Source organism: Peromyscus leucopus, chromosome 3, assembly GCF_004664715.2.
Source record: "Peromyscus leucopus breed LL Stock chromosome 3, UCI_PerLeu_2.1, whole genome shotgun sequence".
Classification (NCBI taxonomy): domain Eukaryota; kingdom Metazoa; phylum Chordata; class Mammalia; order Rodentia; family Cricetidae; genus Peromyscus; species Peromyscus leucopus.
Genome location: NC_051065.1, coordinates 52,224,945 through 52,247,499, shown reverse-complemented (window position 1 = coordinate 52,247,499; position 22,555 = coordinate 52,224,945). Strand labels below are relative to the sequence as shown.

General features: G+C 42.8%; 1 protein-coding gene across 1 annotated transcript; it reads right to left on the bottom strand.

The window, feature by feature from the left end:
• Positions 1-18,081: 18,081 nt before the first annotated feature.
• Positions 18,082-20,350, bottom strand: LOC114691014 (rab-like protein 6). Its single transcript, XM_037203655.1, is given in 2 exon segments — positions 18,082-19,582; positions 19,584-20,350. Coding segments are annotated over 2 exon segments (2,040 nt in total). The 5' UTR covers positions 20,123-20,350.
• Positions 20,351-22,555: the final 2,205 nt, after the last annotated feature.

The following is a 22,555-nucleotide window of genomic DNA, read 5'->3' as shown; positions in this document are numbered from 1 at the left end:
CAGCTTTATTCCCTAAATGCCACCTTCTCACCTCTCCTGAAGACTGGAGTTCGGCATACTTTTAGTTCAATTCACAGGGTTTCATTCAATACACACATTGGATCTTCTTTATGTTAGCTGCTATGATCAGTGCATAGAATACAAAGATAGAAGTCACACTGTGTCCTCAAAAGGACCTCATCATCCAGGAGGAGAGACAGACGCAAGACAGGAAATTACAATACAGAATGATAAGTACTGCTAGAAAGGCTAGCACCAGGAAAGAGCTCCAAGGAAGAGAAATTAATTTTGCTGACGAGTAGGGGAGAGCCTCTTCCTAAGGATCGAGGTGCTTGAGTTATTCCTTGAATGATGAGTACATTAAGTAACCTCTTGTCCTGAGTTTTGTTTCAATTAATGTGCAGATACAGAGAGGGTAACATGTCTTCCTCCTCTTCAATGGGGGACCTTATGGATGATTAGGAGTCAGACCATAATGCATGTTCTGATGGATATAGTTCCTCTGTGCAGCTAATCCTTAAAGTCATATTAATTTATAATTCCCAATTTAATATCACTCTAGAATTACACTTGAGCATTTCCATTTTCTCACCCTACACATAAAGGTTATGTCCTCTCATACATCATTCCTTTCAAGCTTGCTTATTTTTTCTTCCTTCCTTCCTTCCTTCCTTCCTTCCTTCCTTCCTTCCTTCCTTCCTTCCTTTCTTTTTTCTTTCTTCTTCTCACAGTGTTGTCAGAGTTGGGATAATGGAACTCCCTCCCCATACCAACATGTCCATGCCAGAAGCTATGTTACTTTTCATGGAAAAAGAGCTAATTTATCTGACCTTGAGGTAAGATTATCCTGGATTATAGGGGTAGCCTCAAAGTAATTATAGGGGTGAATAAATGTAGAAGATTAGGATGGAGGCATGTCAAAATTAAATGATGTGGGAATGACCCAACTTGCTCTTGTTGACCTTGAAGACACAGGGAAGTTTTAGGAACCAAAGAAAGATAGTGGCCTCTAGAAGCTGAAAAGGGAAGGGTGCTGGGTTTTACCTAGAGCCTCCAGAGAGAATGCAGTGTCACTAACACCTTAATTTTAGCCAAATGAGACCCATTTTGACCCTTGGCCCTCCAAGAAGGTCAAGCACTGGTTAGTGTTAGAAGCAGTCCAATTTGTGGTTCATTCATTGCAGCAGCAATAGGGAATGACTATAGCTGTTAAGTCTGTTCTCAACTGGATTTCCATTTTGTCTGCAGATCACCCCCTTTTTTCTGTCCAAGGTCTCAAGGAACTGCCCTGCTTTGTGTGTGTGTGTGTGTGTGTGTGTGTGTGTGTGTGTGTGTGTGTGTTTTATTGAAATTTTTTTACTAACCAATCCCTGTTCCCCTCCCTCTTCTTCTCCTGCCACCTTCCCCCATCCCACTTCCATCTTCTCCTCATAGTGGGTAAGACCTCCCCTGGGTAGTCAACACAGCCTGGCATACCAAGTTGGAACAAGATCAAGCCCCTCCCTACTCCATCACAGCTGAGTAAGGCATTGCACCATAAGGAATGGGCTCTAAAAAGTCAGTTTGTGTACCTGGGATAAGTCTTGGTCCCATTGCCAGGGGATCCACAAACACATCAAACCACACAACTGTCACCGACATTCAGAAGGCCTAGTGTGGTCCCATGCAGGCTCCTTAGCTGTCAGTCCAGAGTCCATGAACTCCCACTAGCTTGGGTCAGCTATCTCTGTGTTTTTTCCTATCATGATCTTGACCCCCCTTGCTCCTATAATCCCTCCTCTCTCTCTTCAACTGAACCTCAGGAGCTTGGCCAAGTGCTTGGCTGTGGGTCTCTGCATCTGCTTCCATCAGTTCTAGCTATTACGAATAATGTTACGATGAACATATTTGAGCCTATGTTCTTGTGATGTGGTTGAGCATCCTTTGGGTATACACTCAACAGTAGTATTGCTGGGTCTTGAGGTAGGCTGATTCCCAATTTTCTGAGATATTGCCATACTGATTTCCAGAGCGACAGTACCAGATTGCATTCCCACCAACAGTGGAGGGGTGTTCCCCTTTCTCCAACATAAGTTGTCATCAGTGTTTTTGATCTTAGCATTCTGAAATGTGTAAGATGGTATCTCAGAGTCATTTTGATTTGCATTTCCATGATGACTAACGATGTTGAACAATTCCTTAAATGTCTTTCGGCCATTTGAGATTCTTCTGTTGAGAAATCTGCTAAAATCTGCACCCCATTTTCTTTAAATTGGATTACTTGATATTTTGCTGTCTAGTTTCTTGAGTTCTTCATATATTTTGGAGATCAGCCCTCTGTCAGATGTGGGGTTGGTAAAGTTCTTTTTCCATTCTGTAGGCTGTCTTTTCGTCTTATTGACCGTGTCCTTCACCTTACAGAAGCTTCTCAGTTTCAGGAGGTCCCATTCATTAATTGTTGCTCCCAGTGTCTGTGCTACTGGTATTATATTTAGGAAGTGGTGTGTCCTGCTTTTTTATGGTTTGACCAACCATTGTGTTCTTGTACTTGTTGATGCACTTACCCATGTCCCTTTGTTATACAAGGAATCTTTGCCCAATTTCTGTTTAACATAGTGATATTTTAACAAAAAAACCCAACAGTGCACATTTTACACACACACACACACACACACACACACACACACACACACACACACTTCTTTGAAATTTTGGCAATAGACCTGAATCTCCAATCCTGTTTACCTTGGCTCTTGCCTAATTCTTGTCTCCCTCAAATATTTTTATTGCTAGTCATCTGATTACATTTTTATTTAAAAGTTATTAATTTAAATATAAAGTGGTATATTAGAAGCATCTGTTATGGTGCCAAAGATGAACCCAGGGCCTCAGGTGTGGTAAGCAAGCTTTCTGACAACTGAGGTACATTATCATCTCCTAGAAGCATCGTTTGAATAGAAGTATGCTTGTATGACTAAGAGGATCGGAGGTGCTCTTAGGCTATTGAAAGATATTATCAAAGTTCCTTGTAATGAAAAGGTAGAGTCATATGTAGTGGGGATGGGACATGGGTGCTTATTGGTTATGTGCGAATGTACAAACTACCAACATGGTTTTCTGTTCTGTTGTGTGTATCAATGACTGTTCTCCTAGCCATTTCCTACCATTATCTAACCCCTGATGTTAGGGTGTGTATGTATGACTTGGTGATTAGGATGTGCCCATGAGGATGTGAAGTGTTCCAGATGAACCTATGAAAAAGAGGTGGGTCAAGGTTCAAATGACAGGGAGTCACTAGAATATAAATCTTGAAAATTTCAGAACACAAATCCAGCCATTCTAGCACCTATAGAGCTTTGATGTAACATCCATAGGAAAAGTTTTCTAGATCTTGGCTCTGTAAAGCTCTTCATAATAAGGTGCTTTCCCATTGCATTTCCCCCCTGCAATCCCATCTATGGAACATGCTACTTCATGACATCTGGGCAGGAAACAGCTTCCAAGAGTGTCCTGGCTGAAGAGAAACAGAATCTGAGTTAGAGTGACCCTCCAAGGTAAAGTTTACTGACATGTCATTGTACTACAGCCCATGTCAATTTTCTGCTATTGTATCATAGAAGGAATCTAACATATAAACTTCTCCCTTCTGTCCTATGCTATAGAATCCTCTTCAGTTTATTCCAGTGTTTGATTTGCCAGAATTTTTTGTTTTATTCATGGCTTAGGGAAATATCTCATGTTCTGAAAATGATTTTAAGTGTGGAAACTCCCTGGAGTGAATCTTCTGTTAAAATACCAAAGAATAATATAATACCAAACATGGTAATTATGGTTTTTAAAACATCCATTAAATATTCAAAAGTGTGAATAAAATACTGAAAAGAGACGTAATAATTTTTTACCTGTGGTAAGACTTGAAAGTCTGCAGATGGGAGAGCTATAGGTCTTCTGAAGTTAAAGAAAGAACCAACTGAGAATCAATGAAAACCAAGAGGATTAACTAGATAGCCCTGAAACTTCCAAAGGACAGGGTCTCCACAGTCCTGGAACAACAGAGACCAAAGGACAGACTCAAAGAGAAATGCCATGGGCATTTTAAACAACATGGTAATAATATTTAAAAAAAAACAATTTTAAGTCAATTTAAACAGTGGCAAGGGAGAAAACAATGGTGCTCTCTAGAAGGATGAATATTATAGACTGGAAGAAGAAGAGTGGCAATAGATTTACTCATGTTGGGACGCACACCAGTGCTCAACATAGTCTTAGGTATTCCCTGGTGTCTCATACAGGTTTATAGATTTTATGACTGAAGCATGACTCATGCCAAATGCTCCTAAGTAGAGAATATGAATGAGCTCCAAGCCCAGATCCTCTAGCTCTAGGGTCATAGCCTTCCATGACTACACTGCCTTAACTGAAGCCTTTGACCAATGCACTCTCCAAGGAAGTGTTGCTTCATTCTAAGAATGGACTGGTACATTGAAGTCCCTGCCACCTGATCACAACAGCAATGGGAAGAACACTAAAGATTAAAGCTTCCTTTATTGTAACCAAATAGCAGTACTTACAAAAAGGAAAATGATGCGTATTTTCAACACAGTTGATAATAACAATAGTTTTCCAGCATTTCCAAAAGTCTTTATGAAACAGTGAGTAGAGCCTGGGGCTTGGAGGAGATGGGTTCTTGCAGATTCAGAGCCAGAGCACCTCAGGAATTGGGGAGAGGGTGTAAACAGAGAGCAGAGGCCTGAGAGGGAAAGCCATGCCCAAGCTGGAGAAGGGAGCAACAACCAGCATATGTAATTTGGATCTTTTTGAAACTTATTAACAATGAAGATAACCTTGGCTTTCATGTGCTACATATGCATCTTCCCTTCACCAGGAACTGGAGGCTGCTGCTGAGTTACAGAGCCTGAGCTCTTGTTTCCCAGTGCTGACCTGTGAGCAGCAGCAGGGAGAAGAAGCCTGCAGAGTTTGCAGCCACTGCTGTTCAACTTCATAACTTTGGAAGACAGGTTGGCGGGCTGTCCTCTTGCTTTGTGTATCTCAGCATTCTCTTGTGTTGATAAGGACTTTCCAATCAGTCGTTTCCATTATCTCCTGCCTGCCTTAAGTTCAGACATATTCACATTCATCAGTCTTGTCTTATCTGAACAATGAGCATGGACCAGGACCAAGGCACAATGGACCGGGTAATATGCAGTGGCTTTAATTATATTCACACCCGAGGAGCCCTAGAAAGAATACTTTGAAAGTTATAAACCAACCGGAGCTGCCTTACACCTGTTTCTAACTTACTGACGGGGGCTGGTTCTGTTACCAGATAGCTTTTGCGTGTCCTTGAAGTGTTCCTTTTGTCGAATCATAGTCAGGACTTCTTGTAAAAATTGGCTCTCACTTGGAAACTTCGGTCAGAGAACTAGAAGGAACAAGCCCTGTTGGTTTGGTGTGAGCAGCGCTTGCTGTGTGCTGTCTGTTGGCAGTGTAGGGAGCACAGAAAAGGGAACTCTGCTCTCTAGAGCTCACAGTGAAGAGTCGAGCAGATGGATATAAGTCAGTTTAGGAAGAACTGTAGAGTGGCCATTTGGGGGAGCAGAGGGAGATGTGCTCAATACATCTTCAGGATGCGCCTACAGGGTTTCCCACAAAAAGGGCTCCCTGTGCCGCACTCCTCAGCTTCTAACCCCCTTCCCTCTGGATTGAATAGATTTCTCTGTCAGCTATCAGAGGTTTGTCTCCTTGGCTGCGCTCTAGAATCATCTGGGAGGCTCCAAAAAAAAAAAAAAAAAAAAAAAAAAGAGCCAGGCTGCATCCCAGACCAACTAACTCATACTCCCCGAAGGCAGGAGTCAAGCATTAGTATTTTTGGAAGCTCTTTACAAGATTCCTATATTCAGTCAAGTTTGAAAGCTATATTCTAGAGAAGCAATACAGCAAACTCAAAAGCTGGAGCAAGAAGGAGCATAGTAAGTTTTGGAGACCCCATTGCTGTATTCTGAGAGGACTGGTGAGAGACAAGGAGGGGTCAGTAGAGGTCATTGGCTCTACTTGGCCAGATTCAAACTGTAGGGGTGCCATAGGACTTTACTAATATAGTAGACTTAGAGAAAGAGTCAAGAGATGTGAGTTGTAATTCAACTAAATGGTGGCAATCCTTATATAAGCTTTGTATCTCCTGAAAAAGCTTGGTAAATTTTAAGTTTCATCTTTTCTTTTTTCTTCTTCTAGATAGCCCAATCTAGCCTCACATTTGCTGTGTAGCAATGGCTATCCTTGAATTCCTGATCCCCCTGCCTCAGTCCCCAAGGGTCTAGGATCACTGGTGTGTGTCACTATGCTCAGGGAAAGCTCTCATCCTTTAAGGCTGAGAATTTCACCTAAGAAAGCACAGAGAAAGGAAGTGCACCCATTCAGGCACCAGTTTCCTTATGGATAATTTGTGCCACTTCATTGTATCATCCTACAAATCTATTTAAGGGTTTACATTTTTTTTTTTGATTTTCTACTTAGAATTGAGTGAAGATGGGACCAGAAGGATGCTTCAGAGGTTAAAAGTGGTAGCCATGCAAGCCTGGTGACTAGAGTTTGATCCCTAGAACCCACATAAAAATCTTGATGAAGTAGACAGAGACATGAGAGTCCCTTCAAACCTCAAGGGCCAGCTGATAGGAGCATGCAGCGTGGCAGGAACTAGAACTTTGCCTCAACAAGGTTGGGTACCGATTCCCAAGAGTTGCTCTTACCTCCACAAGGTGTCAAGGCATGAGTGCCATTTTCCCCAAATAAAAAGTAAACGAACAGCTGTGTGAAAATGAGCCTTCCAGACCTCACCACATATCTATGAGTATTTTAATTGAAGGATATAGTGACAATATTAACTGTGTTATATTTTGGCATGCCTGCTTTTATTAATATTAATATATATTATTTTATTTAACTATTACAATGCGTTATTCTCATTATTAAGATGAGGCCTGAGGCTTAGGGAAGTTAAATACATTGCCTGGAATCACATATTACATGAGGATGGAAATAAAAGCTTCTCAATTTGATCCTTAAATGTTCCCCATCTCCTTATCACTGGAAAAGGCAGTGGCTTGGTGCATTTAGAAAATAAATACAGATCTGGGAGCAAGAATGTAAGAGTTATGTGTTGGACTGAACTGCTATGTGATCTGAAATTAGTCAGTTGCGCTCCCTGGACTTTGGTGTTTTATTAAAGTGACCAGACACGAGATTATGATGGTGTTTATTCTAGTAATGACTTGCAGTGAGGATGCATGTTTAAGATAATTTTAGAGGGCTGCAGGGTGCTCAGTAAGCAAAGGTATTTTCCATGTAGGTGTAATGATCTGCCTGAGTCTAATATCTCAAATCCAAAGAGTAGATAACCAGCTCCCAAAAATTATCCTCTGACTCCACATGCACAACGTGGAACTTATACACCCCCAAAAGAACAAGTAAATGAAAAATAACAAAAAAAATTTAAATACCTTTATAGTCTCACATACATGGCATTCTTTTATAAAGAGATGGTTATGTGCACTTGTGTGTTAATCTATCATCTATTTATCATTCAATCACCTATTTATCTGTAACTTTATTTGGAAGAATGCATGGGGATTCACTCTGCTTGTAGATGAAAATGTTAGATAAGGGTTTTTTTTTTATCAGAAAATATGACCCTTCTTCTTATGTTACTACTGGTTTGAAAACTTGTATGAAAGCCAGGTTCAACTAGATCTATTTCCCTGGTTTGTGATTGTTGCTTGGGTTTTTTGTTTTTGTTGGTTTTATTAATACTGCTCTGTGTCTTTCAGAGGATGCCCCATCTGGCTCATTCCCTGATCCCTCTTGATCTAGATGGATCTTCTCAGCTCTTGCTCTGAAGCAGGAAGGTTCTAAAACAAGCAGATTGGTCCCCTTGGGAAATTAATCAGGCAGAGAAGGCAGTTCTGAGTCTAACAGGTACATTAAGGGGAGTTCTGAAGCTTGTCTAGCTTGACAGGAAATTGCCTGGGGGAGTCTAAGAAACCCAGACGGGCCTGGCTCCTGCAGGCACTGCAGACTGCAGTTGCTTAGCCTGTTTAATATTGTTAGAACATAGAGAAACTTCAGCGGCAGACGATGCAATCTATTTGGAACAGGATTCTGATCATCTTGTAGAGAACAGACAGCTGGACACTGGAAAGTCCCCACTTTGCTCCTGCCTGTCTTTAGGAACCCTTCATGTTTCTTGACCTCAGCTGTCCCTGGAAGCTGAATAAGTCTGTGTAGCAGGGATAGAACATGGCCTCAATGGCATGTGCTATGTGGTTGTCTCATAGAATAGAGAGTGGGTACTGTTCTGGAAGCAGGGAAGCTGGGTTGAGAGGAGTGATGCTTCTCTCCCTCTGTGTACTTCCCTGCTCCCTGATAGTCAGGCTATGGTCCCTGTCTCCAGTCAGTGCTTTGCCATCTTTCTCCTGGACCAGGGAAACAGACCCTTGACTGTCCAGTATGATCTCCTGGGCCCTTCCTGGGTCACCCCATCCACCCCATCATGAAGCTTCTGTCTTGTCAGACTCCAGGCTGATCACCAGAAACCCCCATAGATTTCAAGGTACAATCCTAACTTCTGAGTGTAGCATCAAAATCTCAGCCTCTGATTTTGATCTTCTGCACTCCCAGGGAATGGATGGATTTCATTAGGCCAGTTTCCTCTTGGACTGACCACAGGTCTGCCTGCAGGGAGCTATAAGACAAAGGGAAGAACTTTGAGCCAGAATGAAGAGTCTTCATTATCTTTCCTCTCCAGTCTACCAGCCCTCCACTGGCAGTGGCCAATGTCAAATCTTAAAGCAACCTAAACTCTAAGATGCCCAACTTCTATACTTTCTCTGTGTAGTCTGCTTATCCCAAGTAGGCAAGAGGATTTCCCACAATATATATCTTAAAAAGAATCAATAAAAAATATCTCATATAAATTTTCAAATAAGTACATATGTGTCCCACTTCCAAGGCCAACCAGAAGCCACCAGACCTCCCCTTTCCTTCAGAGGCATTGCAGTTAGAAAAGATAATGGCTATTCAGGTAGTGTCAACACAGCACAGATATTGGCTAACATGCTCTGGGGAGCAGAATTCAACCAGATCCTCTATTATCTGCTTCATTCAGACAGGCTTGACTTCCTACTTGCTTCAGTAACCAGAAGGAGATTTGCAGGAAGACAAATTGATCAGGTCCTATCTGGGTCTCTGAAGAGAGCCCTGGCAATGTGCCACATGGGTCCCTGTGTTTGTGAAGTCGACTCAGTAAGATATTTTAACTGTTAGTAAGACAGTTAGGTCAGATCTCCATTTCTACTCTGGCTTTTGTTCCATTGCATGTCTTTGGTTTCAGACAGGTCTGAAGTGGGTATTTTGAGGCTCAACTCTGGGGAAATTGACTTGAGAATGCCTTTAATGAGGCCGTTGAGCTGACTCTGTGTATGGGTAGTCAGTCTTATTTTCCCTTTTGTTGCTGTGATAAAATTTCCTGGCTCAAACAATTTAGGGAGAAGTGTTTATTTTGGTCCAGGGTTCCAGAAGGACAGAATGCACCATGGCAAGGAAGGCATGGTGACAGGTACATTGTGTGATCTCGGGAAGCACAAAGAGAATTGGATGTTGAGCTAAGCTACAAAGCCTCAAGGTCTACCCTCTAGTGACATGTTTCCTTCAGCAAGCCTCTCCCTCACAAAGGCTCCATTATTTTCCAGAGGGTGTCATCAGTGAGGAATCACGTGTTCCACACGGTGCCTTTGAGGGACATTTTGAATGCAAGCCACAAACCTCTGCCCTCGGCACCCACAAAGTCATGGCCATCTCAGAATGTGAAATTCATTTAGCTCAACTTCAAAAATCTTCATAGTTCTTAACAGTTGAAACACTCCTAAAAAGTCCAAAGTCTGAAGTCTCTTCTGAGATATGAGATACTCTCTTAACTATGACCCACCTCCTATAGAATAAAAACAAATCACACACTTCTAATATATAATGATACAAAATTTGCATCCCAGTTACAAAAGGCAGGAGTAGGGCATAGCAAGGACTAACGCGGGACTGGAAATAGGCAGGGAAAACACAAACTCCTGTAGCTCCGTGTCTGGCATCTGGGGATCCCGATGACATTATAACAGTTGCAAAGGACTCAGGCATCTTCCCCACTCCTCCCACTTTGTTGCCTACAACATACATCTCTCTCTTGGGCTGATTCCAATATTCTTTATGCAGCCCTCCTTGGTAGACACATCATGGTTTTGGCATCTCTGACATCTTGGGGTCTCCACTACATCCCGGAATTTACCCTCACAGCCTCATGCAGTGAGTTCTCAGGGCATCTTTGTGGAGATTCTGACTCTGCTGTCTGTTGCTTGGCCTCCACAGCTCTCTGAAACAGTGGAGGAGTCTATGACTCTCACCATCTTATATCTTTCCTGCCTCCCAACCCAGTACCAGGCAGATGATGCTGCCAAGTTCTGCTTCCAGTTTAGGATGGAGCCTGGTCTCCTTGGACCACATTTGCAGCAGCTTCTGAATGCTGACACTGGTTATAAACTTCTCCAGGTGGTTACTCACTCGCTGTGCGAACCCCATTAGGTCTCCCTGTTCACAGGTGGGGCATTTGTTAGGTGGGTTTTTGCCCCTCCCCCAACCTTTCCTATTGTTCTAGGGCAGAAGAGAGGCTTCACACTAATGGTGCTAGTCTCTAAGGATTACAGTCTTTTTGAGCACATGTTTTGGCTACAACCTTAAGCTTTCAAATGATCTTTTCCTCTCCAAATGGCACATTTTTAGTTCTTTCTGTCTCACTTGCTGATCTCTTTCATTGAAGACCTGCATGAGAATAATCGATAATAGCCATTCTGCAGATGCAATGTTAGACTGTCTCAAAATTCCCTCCCACCAAGAAATTAGTTCATTACCTTTTAAATATTGAAAATAGATTTTTCCATATAATACATTCTGGTTATGGTTTCCCTTGCCACAACTCCTGCCTGATCCTCCCTGTCTCTCCAAATCTATGCCCTTTCTTGCTTTCTCACTCATCAGAAAACAGACATTAAAAAAAAAAAAACAAAGAGAAAGCACAAGCAACACCACACACACTCACACACACACACACACACTCACACACACACACACACACACACACACACACACACACACACACACACACACAAACATACTGGCACACACCGAAATTCCATAAAGACATAAAATTGGTAACCATAATATATAAGCAAAAGACCTGCAGGGTAAAAAACAAATAAATAGACAATAATCCCCCAAACACAGACACACCCTGACAAAGCATTATGAGCCAAAACAAAACAAAATGAAGAAAACCCTCCAAAGTACGATTGAGTTTGTTTTATGTTGGCCACCTACTGCTGGGTATGGGGCCTGCCCTTAAGTGTGGTTTATATACCCAGTAAGACTCAGTTGGAGCTGGGCGGTGGTGGCGCACGCCTTTAATCCCAGCACTTGGGAGGCAGAGCCAGGTGGATCTCTGTGAGTTCGAGGGCAGCGTGGGCTATAGAGTGAGTTCTAGGAAAGGTGCAAAGTTACACAGAGAAACCCTGTCTCGAAAAAAAAAAGACTCAGTTGGAGAAAACCACCTTTTCCTTTGTGAGTGGTTGTTGGTTGGAGATAGTTTCTGGGTTAGTGATGTGGGCTGTGTCCACTCCCACTCTCAGTGCTGGGACCCCATCTGGTGTAGACCTGTGCTGGTCCTGTGCATGCTACCACAGTCTCTGTGTATCAGTCCCATCATGTCTAGAAGGCCTTGTCTCCTTGGTGTCTTCCATCTCCATTGGCCTTTACTGTCTTTCTGCCTCCTCCTCTCCATAGTTTCCTGAACATGGAGTGGAGGGATTTGATGGAGACATCCCATTTAGGAGAGAGTTCCAAGGTCTCTCAAGCTATGCACACTGTGCAGTTGTGGTTCCTGTATTTGTTCCCATCTACTGAAGGAGGAAGATTCTCTGATGATGGATGAGCTTTTAAATTTAGCCCCATGCAAGTTTTCAGAATACAGGCAGAGTGCATCCAGATTCTTTGCTAGAATAAACTGAGTAAGCTCTAGCCTAGTTTCTCATAAGGGAGGCAGAGTTTTGATCTTCTAAGCAATGGAAAGGGCTGTGTGATTTTGGAAATTCTTCATGGTGGTTTTGATTTTTCCCTCCTCTAGTCATGGACACTGATTTATTTATTTTTTTAATGGTTCTGGGGACTGAATCCAGGACCACAAGCATGCTAGTTAAGTACTATCCCAATTGAGCTATAGTCTCAAGATGATATAATTTACTCTCTCTTTCTCTTTCTGTCTTCTAATAATTATCTAAACTATTTTATTATTAAAAACTTGGGAGTCAGATATGGGGTTAAAACATGATTGATCAGAGAAATGGCAGAGAAGAGACAAGTGATTTCCTTTCTGTCTCCTTCCTTGATCCAAAAAGGCTGTGTATCTTTCTAAACCCCTCCATACTCCTTTCTGTGTCTCTCTATATGTCCTTGGTCCACCAAAACCTCTATGGCTAGTTTTCGTCAGCAAATAGTTAGCTCTGCCCTCTGAGTCAAGGTAAACTTTATTGGTACACAGGTGGCAGTACAAACAATTTTCCTGCAACATTCCCCTCCTTTTGTCTGAATAACAAAAGAAAGGTTTTAATTCTAACATAGTAAAACTATATACAGTAAGAACAATTATCAAATAAGAAACACATTCACAATGTTAAGTCTGTTAGTATTTGGCAAATTCAGAGAAAATACTCCATTATCTATCCTATCTTGGAGAGTCCAAAGTTTTGTACCTGATTTACTTTCTATTATAACTATGAAAAACTGTAAATATAACTATCTAATCTTCAACACCATCAGAGACCCAAGAAGGATACAATATTACCCAATTAAACAGGAATTCCAGAGCAAGCAGCTTCCAAGACTATAGAAATGACAGAGACATCTGGATGCCTGGACAGTCACCCCAAGGTTCCTCTGCAATGTTGGGACATCTATCTTCTGCCTACAGACCTAGAACATCTGACAGTTATTTTTTGAAGCAGGAATTTTTGAAGGACTGCCCTATCTTATTGTGGCAAAGTTTGGCAGTAGCCTTTGTGTCCTACTTGTCCAATTTGGACAGCATACTGACCAATAACAACTTGTAACTAACCCCCATAAATGATGATAACTATCCATAATCAACTGAATGACCAGAAAGCACCTACTCCACCTTTTGGGAGTTTGGGCATCATGTTCTTAAAATTACTTCCTGTTCTTTGGGGGTGATGGCATCTTTGGGGGACCCTGAGACAATTGAGATAATGGTCAAGTCCTGGGAGAGCTAGCTGTTGTTTAGTTTCAGTGTGAAACTAAAAGTCCTGGCTGGAGTAGTCTATGAGGCTGGACTATCATAGCTAACCACCTTGAAATTGTCCTGAGAAGTCTGTAGTCCAAAGCTGATCTTTGGGTGGTGTTTGTCAGTTTAGTGGCATTACTACAATCCACATGGAATTGTCTTTGTGGGGCCCCATCATCTTTTGGAGACTTCAAAGGTTGCTGTTAGGAATGATCATGGTTCATTACAGAAAACTTAAACATTTTAAATGTCCCATGCAATATCTCTCAGACCACAATCTATTAAACACATCCAGGGTAAACAAACCTAGTTCCTAGTTATCTGACTTTATTTAGACTTGAGCCCAAAATCACATATAGGAAACTAAATGAAGCCTATTTCTAGATATTTAGTACTCTATATGACCATTATTATCATAACAGAAGTTTTAAATATATATGATAAATTTGGAGATAATATCTATACCTTCAGAAAAGCTTTAAAGTGTCAAAAATAAAACCAGAAGATTATGAGATTAGTGGCAATAGACTAGTCCCTTAATTTTGATTCTTCTTCTGTCCCATATCAGGTGGCTTTTCTGACATGAGACAGAGATTTTAGATTTTCCTTTAGCTAGCATGCTTGGATTTAGAGAAGGAAAGAGTCATGCTTCAGCTCCAAAGTCAGCTTTAATTTTTAGTTGAATTGGTACTACATAAAAACAATTTGCCTGATATGTCTTCAGAGAACAGCAGAAACAAACATTTGGGAAGATTTATGAAATTTTATCCTGTTTTAAGTGTGCTATACAATTAGGCCAATTTACTCTTTTTCTTGGGACATTTCCTCTGGATGATTCTCCCTTCTTCTTTAGAAGTCTTATTTGTCCAGTGGTCTTCAGATTCCTTAGTTGGATGCTTTTATTCTCCTGGGAAGACAAAAACAAAACCCTGCTCCAACCCTCACTTAGGGGAGGGTTATATCTGATTAAATGAAAGACATTTGTTAATCTTATAAGTTAGTTTAGATTGGCCATGCTGTTTGATGAACTATCACCTCTCCTAATCAAGGGGTCTCTCCTATTCTAATCTAATCTTTATCAATCTTTATGGTATCCATAGCTTTTCATATCATATGGAAACAAAAGCAAAATCTCTTCCCCAAAGTATCATATATCTTGGTTTCCATTCTGAGGTCAATGCATCTTTAAAGTACACAGGTTGATTTAATTCAGCAGTTTTTTTTTAAACTATCCAATGTCTATCCACAGCTGTTGTTCCTTTTTTGTTAGCATTTAAAATATGTAAAGTTTCCCTCCAGCACATATTGAAAACACCCAGGCTAAGACTTGTACATCCTTTGCTTTATACGCTGACACCATGATTTACAGGAAAATGGATCATTCTGATTTGATAGATGGTGGCAAGATGTACTGTATCTCTAATTCTCTTTTCTCAGTACCTTCTTTCCCTTTTCCTTTCAAGGAACTGTCCAATGCAGATCTTAAGCTTTTTTACAGGACAATTTGCCACCATGTTTGCACAAATTTAGAGTCTTGAGAGACAACCAATGTGATTCCATCTGTATTTTTTTTTTTTTTTTTTGGTTTTTCGAGACAGGGTTTCTCTGTGTAGCTTTGCGCCTTTCCTGGGACTCACTTGGTAGCCCAGGCTGGCCTCGAACTCACAGAGATCCGCCTGGCTCTGCCTCCTGAGTGCTGGGATTAAAGGCGTGCGCCACCACCGCCTGGCTCTATTTGCTGTTTTTACCTATGAAATATGTTCAAAATTTGTCAAACACTAGAGTACATGTCCAGCCTGCTGGAATTTATGCTTCTGTATTGCCATTCTGACCAGTCAAAATAACCTCTTTGCTTCTTAATCAATTCATGCCTCAGTTTCCCATGTAGATAATATCATAACCACATACTTAATTTATAATAAATTTAATACACTATATCTAAGAGATACCTGTAAAATTTAGTAGCAAATCACCAGGACTGAAATGTCAGCCTTTTAAGAGTGATTTGATTTTATAAGCTCTTGATATAGCAGCATACTAAACTGCATAATTGTTTTATTTTATTTTAGTTTCTCAAGATTTTAGCTTTCTCAGTGTAGGAACTCTCTTGGGGTGTAGATGTGTCTGCAACTTGGTGCCTTATAGCCTCCTCGCATAGTATTCGAGGCTACCTCAATCTGCCTTTTTCTGTTTGATTTTTTTCATACAGATATATTATGGCTATAGGAATATATATCTTCTGTACAAGTCAATATTCTCTCAACATTCATCTTAAGCAAATACATTTCAGCATATTAAAAAATATGTAAAGTTAGTAACACATTGTGAAATCTAACTCTTGGGGTCCTTACTACCCCTTTCTGTTCATTAAGCATCTCTTTTAAAGTGCGATTAGATTTTTCTATAACTGCTTATCCTGTAGGATTGTGTGATATTCCTGTAATCTGCTTTATATTATAATATGCAAAAACTATTTTATTTTACTGAAAATATTGTCAGTTTTAATTTGTACAGGTATCCCTTTGACCACAACTTCTAATAAATGTATAATTACAGAATCAGCCTTTTCAGAACTCAAAGCAGTTGCCCATTGAAATCCCAAATATGTATCTATGGTATGGTATACATGCATTAATTTTCCAAACTTCAAAAATTAAACACATCCATTTACCAAATATTATTTATTTGAGTACCCTTTGAGCTACTTCCTGCAGGTAGTGGAGTTAGGTTATAAAAAGAACAAGTAGGATATTTCCTTGGCTTGTTGCCAAGTGATAGAGAAATCTTTTTCAAATCCTTGCTATTAACATGGTGTTTCTTATGGATTTCTGAGGTTTCTAGCACAATGGATGATCAATTTCATCATTACCTTATGCTAGAAGATATGGTAGGCTCATATGAGGTCTGACATGTGTTATATATAAGGGATGATTTCTATTTCTGATTATTTATTGTAATCAAATAAATAACAAAGTTAATTCTGAATCATCTTGGATAAGTTTAGTAGTTTCAAAACAACTTTTTCTGCATATTAAGAATCAATAACTATATTAAGAGCTTCTGAAAAATCTAACAATACCATGAGAATAGCATATAATTCTGACTTTTGAACAAAATCATAAGGGCTTTGAGCTACTTTACTTACATTTCCTGCTATGTAACATAGCGTTAAGGTGTGATCATCAAATCTAAACTGTCTTTGCATATCAGCATACTGACCTTTATTGAGAAGCTGGTTTTGGGAGATTCCCATACCTTTAGCCCTACCTTGTGGTTCTATGACCCTACTTTTTCTTTCTACCATGTTTTCCATTGTAACTGAGGGCCAGCTTCTAATATTGCTGTCACTAAATATTTTTAGTCTTATGGAATTATTCTGTTCTGAGTTGCCCAAGAATTTAACATCTGCTTCACATAAGGTTAAATGACTGCTTCTTTAAATCTCTTTAAGTCTAAAAATTCTACAGGATTTCAGTCAACTTCTGCATTGCCTTGGAGATGCCTATCATCTGGTGGTTGTTCCTTTATGGTAACTGGATAAACTAAGGTCAGTTTTCTAATAACCTTGGCCCACTCCTCTTCAATTTAATAATGCAATAATGTGATAGGTTCTTGTCTAAATTCCTCAATCTGAATATTTTTCTTATTTTCATCAGTAGGTCTTTCTAAGGCTTCTATCTTAATCAGTCAAAATTTTCTTCTTTTTATTAGTAAGTCTTCCTAAGGCTTGTATTTTATCAGTCAAAACTTCATATTTGGCGTAGCTGTCAAACCACTTTTTAAAGGATAAAATATGAATTACCAAACTGATAGTAATTATAATTGGCATTATATCAATCCCAACTAAGTGGTTTATCCCCTCATCTATATGTAAGCCATCCATAGTAGCACAAAGCAGGGCCCTAACTCCCAGAATTGTGATATTTCTAATTCTTTTTTTTTAAAAATCGGAGAGCTTTATAGTCTGGGCGGAGTGTCTAAGAAGGTGCCCTTTGGGCTCACCTGCGCAGGCGCTCGACGGGCAGAGGCACAGCTGGCACACAGTGGCAAGCTGTTAGTGCCTCTCCCACAGGAGAGGTGGTACATTGTGTTCTCTTGCCAGCCTTACCCAGTGCGGGGCCTGGCCACTTTGCAGTAGCAGATGCTGCCACACCCTCCCGAGTACACATCTGTGCTCAGGGCATGACCCTGCTCTACTCTGGATCCATGGGGAAGAAGGTCCACAACCCAAGCCATGCTATGGCCCTGGGAGAGCTGAGGAAGGCAAGCAGGAGTGGGGCTGGGTGGTGGACATTGGAGAAGCCAAGCAGTCCCACACCCTGCCTCTGTAAACAGACCCTGGTGGGTCCCTTCTCGGCCCCAGGCACATCCCTGAGAAACACCGGGGACTGGCTGCAGCTCTATTTGAGGAGGGCCAGGTGGTCCACCAAACCAGCTGCAACTCTGTTCTGTCCCCTCCCTCCCTGCAGAGCAGGCTTCTGCTGGGTTAATGCCCAGTACCTGCAGCGCCTGACCCCAGGGCCTGACCACCACCAAGGTCTCCAGCACAAAAATCAATGTAGAGTGGGCCAGACCACATGAGGCAGACACAATGGCTGGGGAACATAGGTGGCAGGGTGGTCCTGGGAACGTGGGTGCATAGGCGGCAGCCTCCCCAAGTCAGCCGCTGGCAGTTCCCCTCTTCCCAGGACAATCAACTGCCTCTGGCAAGCCTAGAGTTCCTCTTAGTCCCCACCACCAGGGTGGCGGCTGCTAGGGGCCCCACCCCCCAGGAAGGCTTCCAGCTCATCTGCAGCCTTCTGCTATTTGCTCCGAGGGGGCTTCCTCTTCTTCCTCCGATCCTCCTTGCCTTCCTCCTTGTCCTTGCTCTTCTTGTGTTTGCTTTTCTTTTTTGTAGCCTTTTCTTCCTCCTCTTTGCCTTTCTTCTTCTTTTTCTTCTTCTCTTTAGAGGGAAGTTTGCTGTCTTTATCTTCATCACTGCTTTCCTTAGGTCCTGTCTCTTCCAGGCCCAGCCCGAAGAGATCTGAGTCATTCTTCAGTCTGAAAGCAGGGACTGGGGGCTTGGAGGGGAGGGGTGGCTGGGCAGAGCCAGTGTCCTCATCAGTCACATCAGAGATGTCTTCTCTTACTGGGAACGCCTCCGCTCTCCTCTGTGTGTCCGATTCATCACTTTCAAAGTCAGGGTCATCCATGACGAAGGACAGCATCTGAGCAGCAATGGGCCCCTCGGGATCACTTTCTGATGACACTTGCTTGTCCTTCCCTTCCTGGGGTCTATGAGAGCCATCAGTGGGGGGCTTGGTACTGCCGAGGTCAGGCCCTGAGCCAGCGGTGAGACCATCTGACCATGGGAGTATGGCTCGTGTGGGAGCTCCCTTCTTTTGTGGATGTGAGGCCTTGGTGGAGGACCATTTTGTCTCAGGCTCTGAGCACTGCTGAGGAGCCTCTCTGGGGTGGCCTGCCGGTCCTTCAGCTTCCTCCTCACTGGAAAGGCTGATGTTCTTACTGGGGATGGGCTCTGAGGACAGCAGGGAATTGCCATGTGGCTGGTCTTCTATGTCCACGTCGTCCTGGAAACCTGCCACCATCGGGTTCCCTTCTATGGCCTCCCCATCATCACTGTCACTATCCTGCTGTGGGCCTTTGGCTCCAATTTTCTTCTTGTCTTTAGGCAGGGTTGTGTCTTCCAGGAAGCTTCGGTCAAGGCCATCTTCAGGGACAAAATCCTCAACATTCTGGACTCTTGCTGGGGCCTCTAGAGCTGGAGCTGGCTCTGGAGGTGAAGGGGTCACTTCTGCAGCTGGTGAGGTCCCAAACAGCCGAGAGATGATACTGCGACGCTGGGCTGGAGCTGGGACGGAAGGTTGTACAGAGGAGGGCGTGGCCTCCAAAGGGGGTACAGGAGATGGTGCTTTGGGACAGGTGGAAGAGACACTGAGGGACAGCTGGGGGGCAGGCTGGGGAGTGCTGGGGCTGGAGCTCCCTGTGGATACAGCACTTGGAGGCACAACTGGCGACTGGGAGCCTGAGGATGGGCTCTGCCCATTGGCTGCCAGAGGGGATGCATGGCCTCGACTTCGAGCCTCCATCATTTCAAGGAAGATGCTGTAGTTCTGGTCCTCAGTTTCCTGCTGCACTGATAGCTCCTCCAGTGTGGCATCAATGTCTAGTTGGTTTGTCTCCAGCTGCCTCAGCAGTGTCTCCCTCTGTAACCATGTCACGGTAGTTGCCCAACACGCACACCGGCACATGGGTTGGCACTTTGGGAAGCTCCCGGAGAACATAGTTGAAGGTCCACTGCTTAGTGATGTCAAACATCATGACCACCCCATTACAGTTCTTGTACACGTCCAGGAACTCAGCATCCAGAGCCATTTCAGACTCTGCCTCCTGCGGGTCATTCTCCGTCTTCAAGCCATCACCTCGTTTTTTACATTTCCCTTTGTCAACTACATCCCAGACTTCAACTTTCACTACATCATCAGTGGTTTTGTAGTTCCAGTGGATGCTGGTGACTTGGATTTCCTGGGTGGGGATGTATTCTTCCACAAATTTCTTGCCCTGCAGTCGATGCCACAGAGCCGTCTTGCCAGTGTTCCTGTCACCCCGGATCACAATCTTCATGTTGTATTGAACCCCCTTAGCGAAGCGCCTCTGCAGCGCCTGGTTCATGGACCGCAGCCCGGCGGGGATGTTCTTGTCCCGACCCGGGGCCTGCTCCGACCCCACCAGCTTCTTCAACGCCGAGAACATCTTCCTGCTGGACGTGCGAGCCGGGTGCGGCCCGCGAGCTCAGGAGCAGGAGCAGCAGCAGCAGCAGGAGCAGCAGCAGCAGTGCAGCGCGCTTCTCACCATGTCCGGCCGGCCCAGGCTTCCTCCGAGGTCGGGCCGGCGCGGCCACAAGCCGAGGCCCGACGGTGGGAGCGGCCTCGAGCGAGGCTCTGAGGCCTTAGCCTCTGTAGCTCCGCTCCGGCTCCCGTGGCCCTCAGCGCGGCGGCCAAGCATCTTGGCACCGGCGCGGCTACGGAGCCGATATTTCTAATTCTTAACATGGGAAAGATTCCCCCCTTTAAATCTAATTTCTCCTTCAAGAGTTTCCAGCTATCTCACCAGATTGGCTGACGATGACAGTGAAAGTAACTAGCTGTGTTGGTGACACTCAGCTGGGAACAGTGCTCAGCATGGCTGTACAGAGGATGTAGGTGGTGCATGGCTGAGCCCCTTGGCAGCTTGTGGCAGTGGCAGCAGCAATAAAAGTCCAAGCCCCCAGCAGTTATGAGCAGTGTCAAGATGGCTGAGCTGGCCTGGGTTGGTGGCTCAGGGAGAGGTTCCAGGAAAGCCCAAGTGGCAGGAAGTGAGGGTACAGGCTGATGGTGGATGGCTAACCAACCCCAGAGGCATTTGGGGCTGGGGGCAGTCAGCAGTTGGAGACTACTATAGAAAGACTGTAATGGAAAAAACCCTGGACTCATGTAGAGGGCCTGTGAGGAGGGAGACAAACCCAGCTATGATACTGGCAGAGAGGTGCTAGGTTCACCACCTTGGTGTGGTTTAATAGTGCCCCAAGTTGGGTGCCAGATATAATGGTTATTTAAATTATTCTACTATAAATAAAAACTCGGGAGTCAGATAGTGGTTTAAAACCTGATTGATCAGACATGAAGTGGAGAAGTGACCAATGATCCCCTCTCTGTCTCCTTCCTCGATCCAAAAGGCTGTGCATCTTTCTAAGCCTCTACTTCTTCCCATGTCTCTCTGTATGTCCTGGGTCTTCCAAAACTTCTAAGCAATTTTGGTCAGCTAATATCTAGCTTTGTCCTCTGATTCAAGGTAAACTTTATTGGCCCATCAGAGTGGCAGTGTAAATAGTTTTCCCATAACTCTCTCTCTCTCCCTCCCCCTTTCGAGGTGTGTGTGTGTGTGTGTGTGTGTGTGTGTGTGTGTGTTAGGTGAGGGGCATATGAGCCTATGTGTGCAGGTATGTTTGCCTGTGAATATGCCAGGTGAATATGGAAGTCAGAGGTCAACTTTTGGCTTTTTTCTCAATCACTCTTACTCTTATTTTTTGACACAAAGTCATTTCATAGAACCTAGAACTGGCTGCTTTGGTAAGACTAGCTGGTGGGTGAGCTTTGAGGATCAACATTTCTCTGCTCACTATTCCTGGGATTACAGGAACATGTTGTCATACCTGGCTTTTATGTTAGTGTCAGAGATCCAAACTCATGTTCTGGTGCTTGCACAGAAAACTCTTTATCCACTGAAATATTTCCCAGTCCTTCAATCTCATTTTTAACAAACAGCTCTGGGGCACAGAGCAATTTTCTTCTATGTTTTGCCTCTCTACTTCCAATGTAAAGGAGTTTGTTTCCTTTTGAATTCTCTGATATTTGAAGGACATTAACACATTTTGTGCTTGTCCTATACTATTTTACAATGCTGTTAATGCTTTTTGCATAAATATAATATTTTCTTATAGTTTAAATTTGCCAAGAATATATAACATATTTTAAATTTCCTTGGCATTTATGCAAGTAATTAGTGCTTTGATGTGCTAATATTAGGACAGAAAAATAGTTAATAATTAATTCTTTCATATCTCAAAATTACCTGAGGATGTGCTAAGATGCTATTATATACAGCATTTCAAATGCAAATGGAATACTTGTTAGGGACATTGTCCACATTGTGAAATATATGTTGATTTAAGATTATCATGGATGATGGACCTAAGAAAGGGACAGCAGCAGCATATCATGGCACAGAGAAACAGATACCTTTGGTCTGTATTACTGGCTTTCCTTATTGCTAAGACAAAATACTTGACAGAAACAAGTTGATAAAGGATTATTTTTGCTCATAGTTCAGAGGGTACAGTCTACCATAGCAGACAAGGCAGGTATGATGATTAATTTTAATTGTGCATTTGACACAACCCAGAATCACTTGGGAAGAAAGGTCAATGAGAGATTATTTGCTTATGTTGGCCTGTAGTCTTATCTGTGGTGGGTAATCTTAATTGTGTTAATCAATGTGAGAAGAGCTAGCTTGCTGTGAGAGCAACCCTTCTCTAGGCAGGGGATACTGAACTGTATTAGAGGGGAGAATGGAGCTGAGCACAAATGAGCAAGCAAGCAAGCAAGCAAGCAAGCAAGCAAGCAAGCAAGCAAGCAAGCAAGCAAGCAA